The following is a 20,739-nucleotide window of genomic DNA, read 5'->3' on the forward strand; positions in this document are numbered from 1 at the left end:
CTGTCATCTGTGCAACTCACTGCACAGTGAAACACTCTGCACCTGATTAAAATGGGATGGAATCATAGAGTAGTTATAGAATCACAGAATGGTTTGGGTTGGAAAGGATCTTAAGATTATCCAGTTCCAACACCTGCCATGGGCAGGGACACCTCACACTAAACCATATCACCCAAGGTTTCATCCAACCTGGCCTTGAACACTGCCAGGGATGGAGCATGCACAGCTTCCTTGGGCAACCCATTCCAGAGCCTCACCACCTTTACAGTAAAGAACTTCTTCCTTATATCCAATATAAACTTCCCCTGTTTAATGTCTCATGCAAATGCTGAGTATCTTTAAAACCCATCCTTTGACATTTGCAAACTCTTGGGAAATAATGAGGGATTGGGGTGCTTGTGGTGCCACAGACTGTGCCAGGTATGTTCAAATTAACCTTTTCCTTTAAACTTCATTGTAGTTACTTGTGTGTTCAGATGGTCTCTGGCCAAAGACATCCATGTAAAAGGTAATGTGGTACTTCTGCCACCTCTTCCAATTCAGATCCCTGGCTGATGATGGTGCCGTGATAGTAAACTGTGAGATGCTTTGTTGATTTTGGTGCAGATTACATGTGCTCATCACTGTCTGCCTGTATCAGAAGCAAACAAGCGCTACTGCTCTATCCTGTTCCCTAGGAATGCCATCAACTTCTGCCCATGTCCAAATTACTGGAATTAAGAATTTGATTGATAAGAAAGTATCAAATGATACCAGTACTAGAACTACTGTAATGTGTCAGTGAACACTCTGCTACTAAACAAAGGGAAATTGTAATTCTTTTGAGTAAATTAGGTAATTATACTATTTCTTCCCTTTCAGATTCATCATAGAATGGTTTGGGTTAGGAAGGACCTTAAGATCATCCAGTCCCAACCCCCTGCTGTGGGCAGGGACACCTCACACTAAACCATGGCACCCAAGGCTCTGTCCAACCTGGCCTTGAACACTGCCAAGCACAGAGCATTCCGCACTTCTTTGGGCACCCTGTGCTAGTGCTTCGTCACCCTCATAGTAAAGAACTTCTTCCTTATATCTAACCTGAACTTCCCCTGTTTCAGTTTGAACCCATCACCCCTTGTCCCGTCGCTACTGTCCCCTGTGGCCCCCTTCAGATACTGGAAGCTGCTCCGAGGTCTCCATGCAGCTTCTCTTCTCCAGGCTTCTCCATAACTACAGTGGAGAAGTTCCTCTTCCTCTTGTACCAGTGCTCTGCCCTCCCTCCTTCTCTTCACCCCTTTTTTGACCAGGTATTGCAAATCAGTAGATGCTATTCAATAGTTCAGTGTTGGAGGCTCAGAGCTGTCACATTTGAATGGCAAATGATTTGTACAGTTGGGTTTCTTCAGTATCCACTGCATTAGACTCTGCTAGAGAACCTTTTAATACCCACTCAGGTGCCTGTTGCCCAAACCTTTCTGAATTTGCTGCTGCCATCTCCATCTGTTGTCCAATACCTCCTGTTTAGGGTCCAGTTTATCCATCATCATGGACCAAGTCACTCCAGCTTTTTCACGTTCTCTGCTCTGCTCCTTAATCCTTTTAAAGCACTTCTCTGGACAGTGCTCAAAATGCAGTGGAAATCCCAGTGACTCTTCTACTCTGGTTGTACCTTGGGGTTAAAATAGAATGAAGTTAATCCACAGTTCTCTGTTAGCAAAGGGTTGTATGATGCTGAAGATACAAACCATCCATCCCTTGCTTTAATAAGCACTGACAAAACTTCTTCCAAGTTATAAAGATCCTAATTTCAGGCTAAAATGAATAATGCAATGAAATAGCATATCCTTCAGTTGGAATAGTTAATGATGTCTGTGTCATCTCCCCTAAAGCTACCTGCTGGATCAGTTTGATGGAGGTTTGAGTGACAGGAGGCACCTGTGAAATATTGCTGCTTGGGTAAAAAAATGCATTGTTTGTAGTGGGGAGGGTGTATTGTAACACCAACACTGGTTTGGTGCAGAAATGGATGGTTTCATACATATTAAAGCAGACATTCTCCATGTTGCAAGGTTGGTTTCCTCTTTTCTCTCTAGCTACTGTTAAATAGTTCTTTTAAAATGAATTTAAACATATGAAGAGCACAGATTGCAAATATACAACCCCTTTTTGCCTCCTGAAGGAAAGGTGGATCCTTTAGAAAGAGATTTTGGGGCCAAGGATAATTCAGCATTTGGAAACCTGCATATGTTTAACTCCCCCCAGATGACTATTTCTGTGTGTTCTGATGGGGACTGCAGGAAGATGGGGTGGAAAGCTCTGGTTTGTGGAACACCAGCTTCATTTCTCACCACCTACTGGTTCTGCAGATGGTTGGATTATGGGGCACAAATTGCATATTTCATCATTAGGATGTGGTGGGGAATTGGTGTATTGTTTCCAGGGAAATAATGGAATAGACTAAAAATGCTCTACAAAGCAACAGTTTCATCTTTAGGAGTGTTCTTAATGCCTCTCTGTGATCAGATATAAGCAGATGCAATAAATTCATCTGGAAATAGAGAAACCTTACTCAATTTCTTCAGGGTTGCCCTCGTTTCTTGACCATGAAGGTGTGGCACCATCATCCCTTGTGTCCTCTGTCCTCACCTGATGGGGACAGCATGCACTGGTGGTTCTGTACTTAAGCAGGTTGCTGGTAGATCTGTTATTATGGTTGTGCTCAGTGGGGGGGCTGCCAGAGAATGTGGGAAGTGAATTTTACTAGTGAGCTTTCCTCAAAACATGCAGCTTCTGAACCCACTCCAAGTTGTTTGGGATTAACTGATTCTCATATCTGGATTTGTTCAGGCATCCTGAGATGGATGGCATGAGCCACACACACAGCTGCTTTAAAGGAACAGCCTGGAGCTTGTGGTGGCAAAGGCTGTGTTGTATTGGTTGCCCATGCAGTGTGAAGCATGGTGTATTTCTGATGGGGGATGCTTGATGTGACCAGAGGAGAGAGGAAAGCAGTGCCACACATAATGTTGTGGAGTGTTCCTGAGGTGTTCCTGCATGATTTCTGCAACAATTTGAAATTACTTAAACCAATGAAGCTTAATTGTAACAGAACTTCTCTTGCTTTAGAGCATTGAACCCAGGTATCTTACCCTTTGGAGAACAAGGGCATATAATATAGGACAAGGAGAATGGCTTTAACCTGCCAGAGAGGAGACTGAGATGAGCTCTTAGGCAGAAGCTGTTCCCTGTGAGGGTGCTGAGGCGCTGGCACAGGGTGCCCAGAGAAGCTGTGGCTGCCCCATCCCTGGCAGTGTTCAAGGCCAGGTTGGACACAGGGGCTTGGAGCAACCTGCTCTGGTGTGAGGTGTCCCTGCCCGTGGCAGAGGAGTCCCTTCCAAACCAAATCATTCTGCAAGTGAAAGAGTGGAGGTCTTGGGTTTGGATTCAGCCCCTACACAGCATGTCCAGGAGATCCACTCAGAATGAAAGCACTGGTAGAGAACCAATAAATCTTACTGTGCTGCAGAGCAATATGGAATCATTGCTGTTGATTCCAGAAGTCTGGAGAGAGCCTTGACAAAGAGTTTTGAATGGTGTGTTTTAAGTTGCCCTTTTAAGGCTATGTCAAGTTTTATTTTGTGTTTTAAGTTAAATTCCTGAAACAGGCCATAGAATCATAGAATGGTTTGGGTTGGAAAGGACCTTAAGATCACCCAGTTCCAAGCCCCTGCCATGGGCAGGGAGTATCTGTCTATTCTAACTTGACTTAACCAAGAGTATTGAAACTTAGCTGAGATTTGGCCTTGTGTCTGTGTCATGATTGTGTCACTGTATGAATCCTGGAAGCCACCAGGCATTACACTGTCAAGTCAAACGCCACCTTTGAGAAGGCTGCTTCTGCTTTCTCTCCTGTCTTTGGGTGCAGTAGATGGAGACTTACGGAGAAACAAATGCTTAGCTGCAGAATGATGTGGCTGCTGTTTGGGTCCTCAGAGCAAGCTTTGATTCTTATGGGGATCCAAAGCAATATCACATTGTTCAAGAGCTTAGTACATGACCAGTTTCAGCAACCCCAACTGTGAAAATCACTTCTTTGCTGTGTGTATGTAGAGATACACTGAAGTGTGATACCAAAAAGCTTGTAATGTGGAGAATTATTATGGTCGGTGTACTTTGAACTTCCATTGAAATATCTGAATAAGAATCAGTTTGTTCTTCATTCCTGCAGTTACTGTGAGGAACACTTGAGCCAGAGTACAGTGAAGTAAAGCTTTACAGGTCATGGAGTTCTGTCAAGGCCATTGTCATGCAACACAACAACATGGCTGTTGTCCTGCTCTGTTCCTCTCCAGCACTCAAGTGCCTTTATGTGATGTGTGCTTCTGCTTACAACTGCATTAGGGGAGGTTAAAATGGAAAAGCCTATACAGAGGAATGTTTTCAGGTGTAGGACTGGGATGCTGGTTACTCACGTACAACTAGGAAAGGCAGGTTTAAAGTCAAACCTGTGCAGTCATAGAATGATTTGGGTTGGAAAGGACCTGAAGATCATCCAGTTCCAACATTGCCTGCCATGAGCAGGGAACCCATAGCCAAATCCAGAGTGTGAATCTGTGATAGTGCATAGCCAGAATACCTCACTGCTTTCTTTAGCTGCCTCTGGCTTCAGGTACTTCTGTTTTTTAGTATCTGAGCCCTACACTTGAATTATCACTAATTCTAATTAGTTTTTACTATTTTAGAAAGACTGTAAAATCCACTGCTTCCATTTACTTACAAAGTTGCTGAGAGGAAGAGCTTGTGTTATGTAAGGCCTCCATAGGGCAATATTGTAGTAAAGATCACTTGAATTCATACTTCTTCACTCTCGTGTTTTGATGTTCACAGGAAGGGCTGCTGCCAACCAGAAGTGCAGCTTCAAAACAGAGACATTTAACTGAATTCTTTGCTCCATACAATCACAGAGTGGTTTGTGTTGGAAATGACCTTGAGATCATGCAGTTTCAACCCCTTGCTATGGGCAGGGACACCTCACACTAAACCATAGCACCCAAGGCTCTGTCTAACCTGGCCTTGAACAGTGCCAGGGATGGAGCATTTACCACTTCTGTGGGCACCCTGTGCCAGCGCCTCAGCACCCTCACAGTAAAGAACTTCTTTACTTGCTCATCTCTCTAAAACTTGCACCACTCTTCTCTGCAACTTGCTAGAGGAATTCAAGACCAGCAACAGAAGATAGAATAGCAAGAGAAGATAGAAGGAACATGACCAGCAGGTCAAAGGAGGTGATCTTGCCCCTCTACTCTGCTCTCCAGAGACCTCACCTGGAGCATTGTGTGCAGTTCTGGTGTCCTCAACATAAAAAGGACATGGAACTGATAGAACAAGTCCAGAGGAGGCCACGAGGATGATCGGGGGACTGGAGCATCTCCTGTATGGAGACAGGGTGAGAAAGTTGGGGCTGTTCAGCCTGGAGAAGAGAAGCTGCGTGGAGACCTCAGAGCAGCTTCCAGTGTCTGAAGGGAGCCTACAGGGATGCTGGGGATTGACTATTCATTAGGGACTGTAGTGATAGGACAAGGGGTAACGGGTTCAAACTGAAACAGCAGAGGTTTAGATTGGATATAAAGAGGAAATTCTTTACTGTTAGGGTGCTGAGGCACTGGAATGGGTTGCCCAGGGAAGTTGTGAATGCTCCATCCCTGGCAGTGTTCAAGACCAGGTTGGATGAAGCCTTGGGTGCTATGGTTTAGTGTGAGGTGGCTCTGGGCATGGTAGGGGGTTGGAACTGGGTGATCTTCAGGTCATTTCCAACCCTAACTATTCTATGAATCTATTTAAGGGTAGATGAGTGTTTGCTTGTCTTTCAGTGGTGCCAAGGGACCACAGAGCAGGTTCAGAGCACTGTTGAGAACTTAGCAGAGTATCCAGCTGGATCCTTCAGTCTAATTAAAGGATATACAGACACTGATTTTCTTTGTATTCCCAACAGAACTGATGTTGCCTCACTATTAAATTCTTAAATATTAAAAATAGGAATTGGTGCCAACTCCAGAGGGAATTGTTGATAGCACAGGTTATGCAATAGTACAATTAAAATTGGGTTAAACTGTTTGTGTGAGGTATGTTGGGACTTAATCCTGTGGGATCAGTGCTGAGAAGGATGGGTACCGTTCTGAATGTTGTAGGGTGACAAGAGGGCAAGACATCTTCATAGAATCATAGAATCCCAGGTTGGAAGGGAGCTCAAGGGTCATCTGGTCCAACCTTTATAGGCAAAGCAGGATGTAGATTGCATGGCTCAGTGCCCTGTCAAGCTGAATCTTGAAAGTGTCCAACACTTGGGATCACCACTTCCTTGGGGAGATGATTCCAATGGCTGATTGTCCTCACTGGGAAAAAATTTCCCTCTTGTGTCCAGTTGGAATCTCCCCAGCAGTGACTTGTGCCCATCACCCTTCATCTTTTCCATGTGACTCCTTGTAAAAAAGGGAGTCTGTCTTCTCTATAGCCACCCTTTAACTACTGGAACATGAGGATAAGTCACCCCTGACCCTTCTCAGCCTTGAGGGCTGAACAGTCCCAGCTCTCTGCTTTTCCTCAGTGGCTTCCCAGTCTTTGGATCCTTGCAGGGGCTCTTCTCCAGCCTGTCCACATCTTTTCTGTATAGTGGAGACCAAAACTGAGCACAGGATTCCAGATGTGGCCTGACAAGTACTGAGTGCGACATTGACTTTATCTCTGCTGGTGGTGCCCTTTGATATAACCCAGCATCCTTGGGGTCACATCTTGGTAAATGTGAGCTGCTGCTTTGCAACACTGAAAGTTCAGCTGATTATTAGCACCCTGAACCTTTCCTGTCTCTTCACCCCAAGGTTCAGTGCTACCCAAGGCCCAGGCATCTGCAGCAGTGGGCAATAGCAATGTACAGGTCCTTAAGACAGCCTGTACGTGGAGTATGCACTTGTTTCAATTAGTTTAGATGATATGTATCATTTATTAATTGATTATTGCTGTGATACACTTGTAACAGGTTGAAGGTTGTAAGGTTGCTTTGATTCATACGGATCTTTTAGTCCATGCTTCTGCTGAATTCCTCCTTCATGCAACCCTGAATGTTTCATCTCCTAAAACATGGGTGTGTGTCTACAACCTGCATTGTTAAGCGTGTTTTGACTTTGATCTCTATTATCTTTTCCTGTTTTCTAGTGTATTTCTGAAATGTTTAACTCTGCAAAGAAAGAAGAACCATATTGAGATGCAGAGTTACTGTTTAGGAACTGTTCCATGGGGGAAACGGTGTTCAGAGGAACGTGGATGTAGTGAAACAGTTGGTGTGTCAATTTAAGACTAAAATAGATACTAAAAACTCAATTTTGAAATGGTTGTAATGTGGCTACCCAGGCTGTTCTATACTTTGACCTGAGGGCCTTGATCAGTGCTTTTGACTGCAAAGAATGTACTTAAAAATGTATATATATATATGTATATATATATACACACACATCTTTAAGTACATTCTTTGCATATATCTATATATATATAGAGATATATATATATATATATGGAGGAGCAGGGCAAGAGCAGTGGCCAGGAGGGGATCAGAGAAGAGGCAGCAGGGGAAATAAATGCATTTTTGGATGCAGCCATAGCAGATACTGCCAAGAAGAGTGAGTACAGCTGAAAGATGTCTAAGGTGGAAAAAAGGATTGCTGCTTTTATCTTCTGCTTTTGAACATCAGCATTAGCTGAAAGAGACCAAGAAAAATAAACTGTGTAGGAAACAAACTGGGTCTTCCCAATGTGACTTATGGAAATAGCTGAAATTATTCACTGTTTCTGGAGGCAAAAGTGATGTTAATAGAAAAAAAATTACCCTTTCGCCTTTCTTTTTGTGTTTGTCCCTAATTTGAAATCACATCTAATGGTTTTCATGCAATCACAGAATGGTTTGGGTTGGAAAGGACCATAAGATCATCCAGTTCCAACCTTCCTGCCATGGGCAGGGACACCTCACACTAGACCATGTCACCCAAGGCTCTGTCCAACCTGGCCTTGAACACCACCAGGGATGGAGAATTGACAACTTCCTTGGGCAACCCATTCCAGTGCCTCACCACCCTCACAGTAAAGAACTTCTAAGTTTCACCTTAAATCATTATCTTTAAATGTGTAAGAAGATGTTAACATCAGGTAAATGCAGAACCCCTTGTGTACACCAAGCACGTTTGCTGCTTCTGGCCTGTGGCATGTACATGTTCTGGGGGTGCTGCTTTGAGCTTTTTCCACTGTTCCATTTGCCTGATCTTCTGGGAATGGGACTGTTGCCATAACCAGGCACTCCAAGTGTGTACCCTTGCCACGGGAACATCTAGTTGCATTTGCTGTGACTGTTTTCTTAGAAGAAACATATCTTTTAAGTGCTGCCAAGAAGGATTTTAGCAAGTGACACACATCATGTCCAACAGGTGCTGGGACCAGAGCTTACAATAAATATGTAAGGAGATTATAGAACCACAGAGGGTTGGAAGGGACCTTAAAGCTCATCCATTCCAACCCCTGCCATGGGCAGGGACACCTTCCACTTGAGCAGCTTGCTCCAAGCCCCTGTGTCCAACCTGGCCTTGAACACTGCCAGGGATGGGGCAGCCACAGCTTCTCTGGGCACCCTGTGCCAGTGTTCTCATTGTAAGGAGGATATTCTCTTCCTTACATCTCATCTCAGTCTACCCTCCTTCTGTTTAAAGCCGTATGAAATGAATGCCACATGAGATGAATACCATCTCAGATGGCATATCGAAAGTGAGCCATGTGCTGACTTCTAACACAGGCTCTTGAAAATACAAACTTTGTCATGGGGAGCATAGTTAAACTTGTACTCAGCATCCTTCCTTTCTGTGAGGTTGAGATAGTCCAGTTAATATTTGCAAGGTGAGCTAGAGCAGGATTTAATACTAGCTGTGAAAATGGATTGAGCTTGAAATTCAGGAGACGTTTACTGTGTGATGTGAGATGGATTATGGAGAATTCCAAGGAATTTAGAGTGTGAAATAAGAATTTCTTCTTAATTGCCAAATTGCTGATGTTGGAAGGGACCTGTGGAGATCATTTGGTCCAAGCGCCCTGCTCAGAGCTTGGTCAGGGCTGTGTCCAGTGATGGTTTGAATGTCTTCGTGAGTGGCGACTCCACAATCTCTTTGGGCAGCCTGTTGAAGTGTTCACCTACCCTGTGTAGAATCACAGGATCGGCTGCCTTGGAAAAGACCTTTCAGATCATCAAACCTAACCTTTGCCTCAGGACTGCCAAGTCCACCACTAACTCATGTGTAGTGCAAACCTTTCTCTTCTATTTAAATGGCAATTCCTGTCACTTTTTTGCCTGTTGCCTTGCATCCTCACTGAGTATCACTGGGAACAACCTGGCTTCCTCTTAACTGGCATTTACACACATTGGTAAGATTCCCCTGAGCCTTCTCAAGGCCAAACCATTCTCTTGTATCTTCTTCTTGTATAACAGCTGCTCAAACCCCCAGATTATCCTTGTGGTTCTTCACTGAAGCATCTCTATTATGTCCATGTCTTTTACTGGAGAGCACAGCACTGGGTACAGCGTTCCCAATACCCCTCACCAGTACTGAATAAAGGAAGGATCACCCCTCTCAACCGGCTGGCAATGCTCTACCTGCATTGGTGAAAGAGCTGGTGGCCGCCTTTGCTGCAGTGGCTCATGGCTGGTTTGTTTTCCACCAGGACATCCAGATGTTTCTCTGTGAAGGTGGTTTCCACGTTGGAACTGGATGATCTTTAAGGTCTCTTCCAACCCAAAGCATTCTATGACTCTGTGGTCAGTCTACTAAAGTAGCTTTGTTCATGGATACAAGTGTAACTTAAAGGCTTTTATTTCTATTTAATAGCATTACTATTTTAAGTCTTGTAGAATTATTATGCCAGGACCAGAGAAGAAATGAGCTCTGAATTTTTATTGTCTTTTTTATAGATTCTTACATTTTTAAGAGATTTTATAGATTCTCTCAGGTTTTTATAGGTTTGAATTGAGATGGACTAAGTTATTTTGCAGAAATGTGACCTTTAGCTCACAGATGTTGATGCCTTCAAGCCTGAGATGAGAAGCTTGAACAATATTATAACATGTCATATCTACAAAGGACAAGGTGAAGTCGTAGTGTGAGGGATTACAGCTTGGTTCCATGTGGCATGAGCTGGGGAAGGCTGTGGTGTTGGCCATCTGCCAGAGCTACTATGAGGAACAGTTCTGTTTATGTTTTAATGCATTATCCAGCTGCTAATAGAGTCATGGAATGGTTTGGATTGGAAAGGATCATTCAGTTCCAACCCCTGCCACAGGCAGGGACACCTTCCACTGGAGCAGGTTGATCCAAGCCCCTGTGTCCAACCTGGCCTTGAACACTGCCAGGGATGGGGCAGCCACAGCTTCTCTGGGCACCCTGTGCCAGCGCCTCAGCACCCTCACAGGGAACAGCTTGTGCCTTATGTCCAACTTCCTTATATCCAAACTTCTCACTTTTAGCTAATCTAAGTCTACTTTTTTAGTTGCCTGTAGTTTGTTTCTGCTCCATAACAGCATAGTACTTGTCTGTTAATACCAGGATTACTAAAGGTGCTCTTTTAAACTGACATCTGTAAGGGCAGGATTGCAAACCAGGTTGGTTTGAATTTCCAAAGAGCCCAAATAAGCATCATAGCCCTGGAATCTCAGCTTTCTTTGCATTGTAAAGCAACCTGAATGTTGTAAACTGCTTGTTTAACTCTCCTGACTGGAGAGCAGCTCTGCTTTACAAAGCTTTGGCCTGGGGCAGAGTTTTACAGTCACATTACAAACTGAAACCCAGGGGCTGGTTTTAATGGCAATGTTAATAGGTCCATAACCAGAGGGTACACATGTGTTTCTGTACCTTGAGCTATGCGATTTATTGCCCTTTTGGTACCTCGTAAAGCAAGCACTGGGATTTTTAACAGAAGTTGTAAGGAACCCAATGATGATCAAATCCTGAAGGAAAACTGCTCTTCTGATTTTGTGTAGGGGTGGTTTCACCTTTTAAAACCTTCATCCCATAGAACGTGGTGAAAACTGGCAATGCCCTGTACCAAGTATGGGCAGTGTGATGTTTGATTCAACATGTTCCCCTCGGTGTGATGAATAGCTAAATGATTTTAATAGTGTTTTGTTTGTCCATTGAAATTCCATCACCTAAGAGCAATTTTGCATGTAGAAACTGATGTCTTCCATCACTTTCCTGTTTGCTGCTCCCAAGGGATGCAGATTGTCCGTATTTAAGTCTGTGGTCAAACATCTAAATGCTTGTTTCGGGATTTTCCTGTAGCTTTTCCCCCTATTCTCCTTCTGCCAAGTAAAATCTGATGAATGTGTATGTTAAGTGGATGGAATACAGTGAATTAGTATTAAAGCAGGCTTCCTTTTAGTTCTCATTTGTGAAAATGGATACTCGTCTTGGTTTGGTTTGTAGCAAATCTTCCTTGTTTAAGCTTGAGCTAAAGCTTAGAATCATAGAATCACAGAATGGTTTGGGATGGAAAGGACCTTAAAATAATTCAGTTCCAACCCCCCTGCCGTAGGCAGGGACCCCTCACACTAAACCATGGCACCCAAGGCTCTGTTCAACCTGGCCTTGAACACTGCCAGGGATGGAACATTCACAACTTCCCTGGGCAACCCATTCCAGTGCCTCACTATCCTCATGATAAAGAACTTCTTCCTTAGATCCAGTCTAAACTTCCGCTGTTTAAGTTTTAAGCCATTACCCCTTGTCCTATCCCTACAGTCCGTAATGAAGAGTCCCTCACCAGCATCCCTATAGCCGCCCTTCAGATACTGGAAGCTGCTCTGAGGTCTCCACGCAACTTCTCCAGGCTGAACAGCCCCAACTTTCTCACCCTGTCTCCATACAGGAGGTGCTCCAGCCCCTGCTCATCCTCGTGGCCTCCTCTGGACTTGTTCCAACAGTTCCATGTCCTTTTTATGCTGAGGACACCAGAACTGCACACAATACTCCAAGTGAAGTCTCACGAGAAAAGCTTAATGCTTTTACTCGTGACTTTGAGGGTAGGCAGCTTGTTCTGAAGGAGGAAGAGCATAAAGCAGAAATGGCCCATGTCTAAGCCTGAAAATGCTGTTGCACTATGGAAGGGCTCCATCTATGTGAATTTGTCCTGATGAAACTCTCTGCCCTGTGGCTATTTTAACCACACAGGAGAGGAGCCTGCAGTGAGGAGCATGTAGGGTCATGTCTCCTCAATATTACTTTGCCACAGGGGAGATTCTTATACCTGCTTCAGCTTTCAGGTCAGGGTTTGTATGAAAACAGCTTGCAAGGCCTTTTGGTGAGGACAAGTCAAGAGTAGTGTTGCTGAGGGATCTGTATCTGGTGCTAGAGGGTGGATGGGAGGAAGGGTTTTAAGGTGGGCCTGAGGTTGGCTTAAGACATGGGTACTGATTGCCAGAAAAGAGAACAAAAAAGCAAAGTACCAAAGCTTTGATGGTTTCAATAGAGGCAACAGGGATATGGAGCTAAGCTGGGGCTCGGGAAGTGGGGAAGTCCCTCAGGGGTCAGACACTGGGATAATACTGAGGATAAAGGTCTGCTTGGCCTGTTCTTACCATCTTCCCTCAGGGCAGGACATCAGAGGCCTTTTGTCTGACCCACTCAGTGCCCATTTCAAGTTCTTTCAGTTCTGTTGGATGAATGCAATTCAAGCATTTCTTCAGGGCACCCTGCTCGGATGGGCTCTTTGTTGCCTCTTTGTCTCCCAGGTCTGAGTTAGGTAAACTCCTTGTTTTAGACTTCAAGTCCTGGTTTAGCCTCTGGCAAAGGTTGTTTTCTACAGTCTGAAGATTTCAAGCCTTGATATTGCTGGTGCTAGATGCCTGTTAGCTGAGCTCATGGTGTGGTTTGACATGACTGCTGAACTGGGGTAATGACTGCATGGGGAGACGTCTCCCCTCCGGTCCCTGACCACAGGCTGCTTCTGCTGCTCCTCCTCTGTGCTTCTCTAACACCCATAGCAACTTCAGGCAGCTGTGGTATAAAACTAAGCCAGTCCTAGAACCCAAATCACCTTCACTTTGTTCCTGATAGCTTCCTGAACCCCATTTTCAGGGAGGGTGGCATGCTGGTGGCTTCAGCTCTGTTGAAACCAGGCATTACAGGAGCTCATCTGGAAGCATCAGCCTCTCTTCTTCCTCAGAGGAAAGTAAATGAAGGCTCAGGCTCCCAGCAGCAGGCCTGGAGCAGTCTCCCTCTCCTCCAGCCCCTTTCACAGGCCAGCTTTACAACCAGCAAGGCGTTTGGAGCACCGTGTGTGCCAAAAAGAGCAAGTTTAGTTTATTTTTAACATCTCCAACACTGCCTCCCCGCTGGCTGCTCGCTGTGAGGAGGAGGAGGAGGGTACAGAAAGCTCCATGCACTTGTCCAAGGCCTGGAGCAAAGCCCTGCAGTTCTTTACTGTTTCCAGCCAGCAGACTGGAATGCTGCTGACTGTGGCAGGCGAGGGAGGAGGTTTTGTTTGCTCTTTTTCTCTTGTACTGCATTCATTTCTCAGACACCATCTGCTTGTGCCTGACTAATGTGCAGCAGTAGCCAAGAGGCAGCTTTCTCCTTTTTTTCCTTAGAGATGCAGACTCATACTATGGTCTGTGCCTTTGCTACCAGACTGGGAATTATTTGGAAACTGAACTAGTTGGTGGTAGAACTTAGCCACTTACTCGCTCATTGATGAGAGAATGGACATTGGTGGTGTTACTGGCTCCTCAGTGAATAATGAATCTATCTCTGGGTGGTTTTGAGTTCCCAAAATAACACAAAACAAGTTGATGTGGCAGTGTCTTAGCCTTAGACAGGAGAGCCTGGTGATGGTGTGCAGCTTCTTAGTGGAGAGCCTCCAGTTTGGGCTGTCAGGGTTTCCTTATACTGATCTTTAGAGGCTTGTTCCAAGACCAGACTTGGTAGATTTTAAGGATGGGAACTCCTGTTAAAACTGGGAGGTGCTATTTGGTCTTGAAGGCTTTGGCAGGGGCCTGGTTAAGTCATAGACTCATAGTTAGGGTTGGAAAGGACCTTAAGATCATCCAGTTCCAACGCCCCTGCCATGGGCAGGGACACCTCACACTAAACCATGGCACCCAAGGCTTCATCCAACCTGGCCTTGAACACTGCCAGGGATGGACCCCATTGAGTAACTAAAGGAAGAAGTCTTGCTAAAGATACCACTTCTGTTAATGATGTGTTCAAATACAGTTCTCTTGCTCTTGTATTATCTGGGTAGTTTGTATGTTTGTAAATCTATAACTTATTTTAGGAGTGGACTCCAAAACTCTCCTTTAAAAACGAGTCTGTATGGATTTCTGGTAAATGCTTTGTATGAATCAGTATAAGATCCAGGTATAACTACAATTAATCTCTTTCTTGTTTCCCAGAATATGACAGATACCTAGCATCTAGCAAAACCATGGCAGCGGCTTACCTTGATCCCAACTTGAATCATACACCAAGTTCAAGTGCAAAGACTCATCTCAGTACTGGGATGGAGCGTTCCCCAGGGTCCATGGAACGAGTCTTAAAGGTTTTCCACTACTTTGAAAACAGCAGTGAACCGACGACGTGGGCCAGCATCATCCGGCACGGAGACGCTACTGATGTCCGAGTAAGTCTGCTGTGAGCATTCACAGGCCATCTTTAGCTTAAGTGTTAACACTCAAGAAATGGGAGGTTAAAGCAAACAGAAGGTTTGCAGTTCATTGTAAAAGACTCTTTACCTGTTGTAAAGGGTAAGTTCAGGAAAAGCTTTATGTGGTACCAGCTTTCCTTGAGAACAAACAAAACCTGATGTGTGATTGTGTATTATCTTAAATGAGTACTCTTCCCATTTCTGCACAATAGAAACTTGGCATTTACACCAGTGATTGTCAGTCTGGGTAGCACTGCTGATGTGTGTCAGTTGACTTCTAGCACTTCGTGCTCCCCAAAAGCTTGTGTGACCCCTTATGGCAGGAGTGAGAGCTGGAATGAAGGTGACACATTTCATATGAACTAAATAATAATTTAGCATATTTAAATGTAGGTTGTATGTATTTGCACATTTAAAATGTGTATGTTACAAGATAGCCTTGCTTGAACACTCATTCCCCCATGGTGTGGGAAAATGGAGCTGAAGAGTCCATTCTACCCCCAGTAAGTCCCTTTGTTCACTTCTCCCTCTCAGTCACCAGCTGCTTGTGTTTTTACCATGTTGGTCCTTGGGCAGAACTCAAAGCTGGGGGAGTTTTAAGAATAACTTGAAGTATCTGTAATCTGAGAGGTGTGTGGAGCTGTTAGGTGTGCATGAAACCCAGTGGTTATTCTGAAGCATGAGTTCACTCTAATGTTGAGGCCTCTGCTACACTGATCCCTTGAATTTTTGAGGTGTTGAGGTATTTAAGCTGAAATGAAGCTTACTTTAACATGTCAAATGCTTTTAAAGCTTCATGGTTTGGTTGGCTTTTAATGATTCTCCAAGAGCAGACTCTTGCATGGTGGTAGGTGGTCTGGAGGGTTGTTTCCTTCTCTGAGGTTCTTACTGTCGGAGCAGGTTCCCATCTGCTCACTGCTGCCAGTGTTTGTATTCTCTGCATGTACATTGAATTCCACAACAAAACCCTGGTTCCAAGCTACTGAAGGAAGCTCTCGGGAGTTAAGGAACTCTGTTGTCTCCTGTGCACCATTTCCCTTGTGCAAGAGAAAACCAAGTAAAACAGACTGAGGTGTTGAATGTTTTCTCTTCCTCCTGTTTATTTCCTAGCATGGCTGCATATGAAGACACCAAAGAAGCTTTCCTCACAAGTAGATCTTGTGACCCTGACCTTTGGAATTCAAGGATTTGCACTGGTGATGATAAGAAGAGCTCTCTCTTGTCAGTTCAGTGAGCTCAGATCTGTGTGTAGGGACTTGGTGAGCAGACAGGGCTACAACAAGAAGAATCATTGTCATCAATAGCACACACTTAGTTTTATAGGGAATAGGGAGTTTTGGGTACCACTTGAAACATCTTCGCACTCTGACTCGAGTGTGATGGTTTGAGACACCTAATGCAGTTGGTGCATTTCATGAAGTGTAGTACGTAGTACAAGGGAAGAAAAAGTATGTCTCAGTATGTTTTTAACCTTACAAGCCTCTACTGTGGATGAATGTCTATGGATCCTTACATGGGACTTGAAATCCAGGTTATCTTTCCAAAGAAGTACATAGAAACTTAAAAAACAAAAGCCGAGATTGCATCTGTGGTTCCTCCAGCTCAGAAATACCTGTGGTTATAGGCTTTAGGGATCCAAAACTTACACTCCCTGCAACAGATTCAGTGCTGAGTTCAAGCTGCAGAGTTACAAATCCTTGTTTTAAGCAAAAATGTGCCATAGCTTTGTATAAAAGCAGGATCAGAAGAACAGGCAAGGAGCAGTTACTGGGGACTTGCCTTAGATTTTAACTTTCTTATGTGCACATTAAATGGGATTGTTGTTTCTAAAAGTAATGGGGTTTTGTATTCTTCTTTCCTCATAGAGAATGTGATGAGTTGCTTTTAAACTTCTTTGTTTCATTCAGTGTAGTTCTTTACTTTGCTAAACTGGGACAGTGACTGTTGAATGTGCAGGTACTCCATAGTAAAGATCCAGCACTGATGTATCACCATGTCCTGACATTTATCCTAGAAACAGTAAACCCTTGTTGGAGGAGAAGCCTACATTCCATTGGAAAGACTGCTGTTCCAGCAAGCTGAATAATTTAAGGTTAAAATAACCTTTAAGGGGTTTTATGCCTTAGTTTTATCATCCCCCTTCCTTTTGTGGAGGAGCTGGTCTGCAATAGAACCACATAGAATTACAGACCGAGGAGGAGGCTGGTGCTGGGTTTGGCCTTTGGCTCGTTCCCAAGGAGCTCTGGAAGGATATTCAGAGGTGAATGTCTTTGGAAACAGCTCTGCAGTGCAAAGGAAATGTAAGAAGGGTTTTTAAGGCTACTCCCAGGTTAGCACAGCTCCTCCGGGATGGCAGCCCAGGAACCCTTCCAGTGTCCAAAGGAAGTCAGACTTGGTCTGGAGTTTCCAGGGGAGCCAAGTCAAGGTGAAGCAGAGGACTTTGGGGAATGTACTGATACCAGGGGAAATAAGGGTGGAACTTTGCTGAGCTGTGATTTCTGACATCTTCTGTTTCTAACAAAGTCAAGTTTGTCAATGGAAAGGATGTGCTTGGCAGCAAAAGATGAAAGGCTGTTTTGTATGTCTTTTATGGCTTTCTTAGACTGCAAACAGCAAATACCTTCTATACCTTAATCTTTGATCATGTAGGGAAACCCTTTTCATTACAAAATTCATGTTAAGCTCAGATGAACGAGGCTTAGCTTTCCATAAGCAGCTAGGCTGAAGGTCTGATTTCGTTGCTGTTTGACGTGAAATACCTTTAACCAAGAGAACAGTGTGGCTGTACATGGGCCTTGCTTTGAGAACTTCTGGCTGTGGCCCTCTGCTTATTCAGGATGGATTTAGTCCCTCAGAGACAGCTGTTTCCTCAGAGGGATGAGTCTGTTTTCTGCAGTGGATTCAAGGGAAGCTTTTAAATTCTTGGAAATGCTTTCTTGGATTTCAAAGAGCTGGCATGCTTTCCTTACCCTGTTTTTCTCCTTGGCATTATACTGAAGACATGCTTCATTTCCAAGAGAAGAAGAAGGGAAAATAAGGCTTTTAGGAATGTGCAAACAGTGGTCTCCTACCACAACTGTGTGTATAGATAGCTGTGCATTTGCTGGAGGAAGAAAGGCTGTTTATCTTCCCTATTTATCTTGGCATGGCTTGTTTGGATGTGTTGTCTACGTGCATGCTCACAGAGAGGGATTTGCAGCTTTGGGGCTGGAGAGGATGCAGGGCATGCTCTGCCCTGTTCACAGCCTCAGGTGTGGCATGCAAGAGGGTGGGTGTTGCTGAGATGGAATGTCTTTAGTCTCCAGTGCACCCTGAAAGCAAACACTGGCACCACATCTGGATCAGCAGTTAGGAGTAAATCACCTTTCTGCTTTCAGGAAGGGGGGGTTGAAGCAGAATTGGATATTCCATATCAAATATATTCGGTATCTGATATGTGAATGCAGTGCATTTAGATTGAGGGCTTAGAAAACAGCCACTGGAAACATGTGAGCCCTTCTAGGTGGCTTTAAGTGGAAGCTGCATTCCCACCCCAGAGGTGCCCAGCTTGCATGCATTACACCTTCTTTTAAACATCTAGTCCTTAAAAGCTTATTCTTGAGTCTTGAGTAGTAGTTGGGAGAAGGTGACATTATTTATGTGGAAATAACAACCAGACTTCTCAAATGAGGCTATTACCAGACATGTGTCATACCTTGAATCACACACAGGTTGGTTTTCTTCCAGTTCTGTCTAAAACATAAATGGATAGAGAGGGCATTAGAACTTCAGCTGTCAGCCTTGGCCTTACTTCTGGAAGTGGAGAGAAGCGTGGTCAGAAGCCTTTGACACATACAGTGTCCAGTGCCCTCTTAACCTGTTCATCCTTCCAATGTCTTTTCCTCCCTTTCTGTGCAGTAGCACCCTGACACGTTGGCTTCTTGAATACTGACAGAATAAGAACTCGAAAAGCAGAAGGAAAAAGAACATCCTTAGCTAGGGATATATCTAATTTAACTTTGAAGTTGAGTGGCCTGTGTCCCATCTCTGCATTCTGGGCAGAGACCAGAGCACTTTTATCAGCTTCCCTACTCACCCACAGTCTTATTTTTCATAGGTAGAAGGCATGGATGTGGGGTTGCAATATTGTGTATTCCAAACTGGAACTTTGTAGGAGGAGGAGAAATTATGAGGGAGAGAACTCTTCCTTGTGAGGGAATCACTCCTTGAGAAATTGTCCTCCTTATAATGAGAACATGGGCACAGGGTGCCCAGAGAAGCTGTGGCTGCCCCATCCCTGGCAGTGTTCAAGGCCAGGTTGACACAGGGGCTTGGAGCACCCAGAATCCTGAATGTGCTTCAGCCCTTTTCATGGAATTCCAACTAATTCTATGCAAAAGGCTGAATCATATTCAGCCAAGACGTCACTAAAGCAGTTTATTGAGCTGCATGACTGTGTTAGGATTTGTTGTTCTTTCCTGTTCACCTCTCTTCAAGCCCCATCACGTTGCTGTACTTTTACCCAGCAATACAGAAAACCTGAGTATTTGGCTCGAGATCCAGTTTGTGGCAGAGGAATGGAAACAGGCTCCACAGTTCAAATGATGCCCTATTAGACAAGCCTTTCTTCTGGCACCCGTGCCAGCTTCTTGCTGTTTGTTTGCTCATGCTGTGACCTTAGCTGTGCTGGCATAGGTGGTGTGACTGTTTGGCAACCTCAGTCCCATGTAAAATGAATGATTGTCTTAGCATTGCTTTTAATCCAGATCAATTCTGCAATCTTGTTACCTGCATCCTCTTGCAGGCTGACACAGTTGAGAACACTGCAGGAAGAAAGGAAATACCTGTTCCTGCTGGCACTGCAGTGCTGCTGAGGGAATAAGGTATTAAAGCCTGATTTGTGAGCATCCCTCAGCATCCACTGCAGCATTCCTGCTTTCCAGACATTGCTCGAGAAGGGTATGCCTGTATTGAAAAAGGGCAGGAGGTTTGTCAGTCTGACCTCAGTCACTGTATTGTTAAGTATGTGCCTCCCTTGTGAGAATTTCTGAGTACCAAGAACTCAAACCTATGGACCTACAACTGTAATCAGTATCAAACCAGAAGGTATGTGGTCTTGTGATAATTAATCTAATTCTAACAGACAAAAACCACTTTTGGTCTTTAGAGTGCTTGTACAAAATACTCTTGATATCCTCGGATGAGACACACATCTGAAATAATGTAACACCTGGATGTGTGGATGGCTTCAAGTTAACAGCAAGTCCTGCATTAGCGTTTAATGCAAATGCTGGATCCAGGGAAGCTCTTAGACTTTGCAAGGACAGGGAACTTTTTACAAGCCAATGTAGTGACAGGGCAAGGGGAAATGGCATTAAGCTGAAAGAGGGCAGATTTAGATTAGATCTTAAGCAGAAGCTCTTCCCTGTGAGGGTGCTGAGGCGCTGGCACACGGTGCCCAGAGAAGTTGTGGCTGCCCCATCCTTGGCAGTGTTCAAGGCCAGGTTGGACACAGGGGCTTGGAGCAACCTGCTCTAGTGGAACGGGTCCCTGCCCGTGGCAGGTTGGAACTGGATGGGCATTAAGGTCCCTTCCAACACAAACCAGTCTGGAATTCTATCAATTTCTAGTCGGTTCTTGATGTTAAGCTTCTGGAATTGTCAACATTTAAAATGCTGTTATTTGGGAAGTGTGCAGTCAGATCACAAAAGTGCTGATTCACCTGAGAAGGCTGGAACACTGCTCCAGCTCTGCTTCATCAGTGGGTGTGGAGAGAGGTGCTTTGGGTGACAGATCTGTGTATGGCTTAAGTGACAGGGACACTGAAACACTTCTGTGGATGTGTTGCTTGAGTTGATGATGTTGCATGGTGACAAAATCCCAGGCACCAGAATAAGGTGTTTTCAGGCTGTAGTTCCAGTATATACTTGTTGCGGGGTTTCAGTGGCAGAGTTCTTGTTCAGCTAGATCAGTTCTCCAGTCTTGGTTATTGTATGAGTGTCCTGGGTTCAGCAGTAGCAGTCATTTTATTCCTTCTCAGTAGGTGGTGCAGTG

The 20,739-nt window shown here is 44.5% G+C and overlaps 1 protein-coding gene across 1 annotated transcript in view; it reads left to right on the forward strand.

Annotated features, from left to right (window-relative positions):
- The window catches only part of PTK2 (protein tyrosine kinase 2), a 143,143-nt gene that overhangs the window by 11,767 nt on the left and 110,637 nt on the right, over positions 1 to 20,739 (forward strand). Inside the window, exon 2 of the mRNA XM_034068054.1 lies at positions 14,456 to 14,682. Within this exon, the coding sequence (XP_033923945.1) occupies positions 14,456 to 14,682 (227 nt within the window). The remainder of the gene's footprint in view (positions 1 to 14,455; positions 14,683 to 20,739) is intronic.

Source organism: Melopsittacus undulatus, chromosome 1, assembly GCF_012275295.1.
Source record: "Melopsittacus undulatus isolate bMelUnd1 chromosome 1, bMelUnd1.mat.Z, whole genome shotgun sequence".
NCBI classification, from domain to species: domain Eukaryota; kingdom Metazoa; phylum Chordata; class Aves; order Psittaciformes; family Psittaculidae; genus Melopsittacus; species Melopsittacus undulatus.